General features: G+C 43.2%; 1 protein-coding gene across 1 annotated transcript; it reads left to right on the top strand.

The window, feature by feature from the left end:
• Positions 1–786: 786 nt before the first annotated feature.
• LOC116012843 lies at positions 787–1,689 on the top strand. The gene has a single exon (XM_031252519.1). It carries the CDS (start codon positions 787–789, stop codon positions 1,687–1,689), a length of 903 nt encoding a protein of 300 aa, XP_031108379.1.
• The last annotated feature ends 276 nt before the right edge of the window (positions 1,690–1,965 follow it).

Consider the following 1,965-nt stretch of genomic DNA (forward strand, 5'->3'; position numbering starts at 1 on the left):
CAATTTGAATTGATTTTCTTCTCATCCCAACCCATTCATAATTCTTTTGATTTACAGAACAATCAGTTGCCACTACTTATAAATACGCTTTGAATAAAGTCCATCTTGTAACCTTAGCCGACAACCCATTTACAATTCTGACAGTAAATGCAAATGTTATACGTAGTAATTAACAATTAGTTAACAACCCAAAATAAAGTTGACAGTTTGCTTCGCTAATAGTCACAATGCGTGAATCTGAATCATAAAGGTTGGGGTTGTATGAATTTGTTTTGTTGCGATGAGTATTAGCGGACAAACGCCTCTCTACTAAGACACATTTTCTCATTTACCAAGACTTTAGAGTAAGTATAGGTCGGGATCAATGAAAATGACAGAACCCAACAAGGGGTTACATTGCTTTTTTTATTTTTTATTTTTTGATTTTTTTTATTGACCATGCCATCAACATTGATTGGTACAAACTCAAATCCAAATATAAAAATCAGAAATGCATAATCAAGACAATAATTACAACCAAGTATGGCTAAATATAATAGTTAATTAGCATGCAGATAACGTAAGAGAAGTGTAGTCCCCACTGCAGTGCGTGGAAGCACAGAATCTTCCCAATATAATGATTTCGCAGGAGCAAAAGATGGAGTAGAGCTCCTCCACGCTGTGCAGTGCTGAAAGCTAAGCTCCACTCAATTTCAACCATTCGCACAATCAATTCAACAAAGAAGAAGACTACTGTTTCTAATCTTTATCCCTTCGCATTTAATTTGTTCCCAATTGGATTCGCTTATGGGGAATTACAAAGGGGCAGAGGAGAAAGAACGGGAAAACGGAGACGACGAAGATGAGGCATTATCGCTGTGTGATCTTCCAAACAAACAGGAGAATCAGTCCAAGAAAGAATCTCCGGCTAGCGGCGGCGGCGGGGAAGAGGAGTTTGATTTCTGCTCGTGGGGTGGGGGGTCGTTGAAGGAATCGGAGATGTGCGCTGCGGATGAAGTGTTTTTCCGGGGACAGATTTTGCCCCTCCGCCATTCCATCAGCTCCGACGGCGCCGGAATCCGCTGCAATTCCATGGACCGGTGCCATTCCGCCGGGTACACCACCGCCAGCAGCAGAAGTAGCAGCACCAGAAGCCACCAATCCTCTAGCAGCGCCGCCTCATCGATTACCACTACCCCGCACCGTAAAATCCGGAATCAGTTCCAATACTCCCAGCCCAGCCCGACCCCCCAGCTTCGATTCTCGAAGATTCCACACGCCAATAATAACTACGCCGCCCGCAATTCCACCCTCTGGAGCCTCTTCCGCGTCGGCCTCGTCACAATGCCCGAAATCGGATCCCACAGCTTCAGAGCTCGAAACAGAGACAACGACAACAACAATCGTAACAACCTTGTCCGTAGCAGCAGCATTAACGTAAGCAACGCCGACGACACCAAACCCAACATTACCCAGAAGCTGAAGCAGAGATTTTCAGACAAAAACCTCGTCTTTTTCGACACCTGCAAGTGCTCTTCCAATTCCATCCAAACAATCCCTTCCCCATCCGCCAAGAAGAAAAACAAGAAAAACACAAAACAACAAGCAACAACAGGGAAGCAAACCGTGTCACGTATCCGAACGTTTGAATGGTTAAAACAGCTTTCACTAGAAGCTGAAGGTGCCGCCACACAACCACTGAATAATTAAATTAAAACACCTTAATGGCTGTATTGTGTTCTGATTGTTTTTAATTTCTTCTTTGTTTTCTATAGAAGATTGATTAATGGAGTAATTAATCACTGCTAAAAATGGAGAGTGATGTAATCACTTAATTGCGTAGCACTATGTGTTCCTGTTAGCTAGCTTGATTATTCTGCGAGGACATTAATGATTGCAGATGTGTAGCCGTGATTAGTGGGTTGAAATGAATAGCTGTGAGGAATGTTGGCGTGCCGCTGATAATGCCGCTCATGATTAAAGTAT

Source organism: Ipomoea triloba, chromosome 3 (assembly GCF_003576645.1).
Source record: "Ipomoea triloba cultivar NCNSP0323 chromosome 3, ASM357664v1".
In the NCBI taxonomy this organism is placed as follows: domain Eukaryota; kingdom Viridiplantae; phylum Streptophyta; class Magnoliopsida; order Solanales; family Convolvulaceae; genus Ipomoea; species Ipomoea triloba.

Excerpts from the sequence above, each read along its gene's own strand:
- LOC116012843 (XM_031252519.1), top strand. The coding sequence starts at position 787 with ATGGGGAATTACAAAGGGGCAGAGGAGAAAGAACGGGAAAACGGAGAC.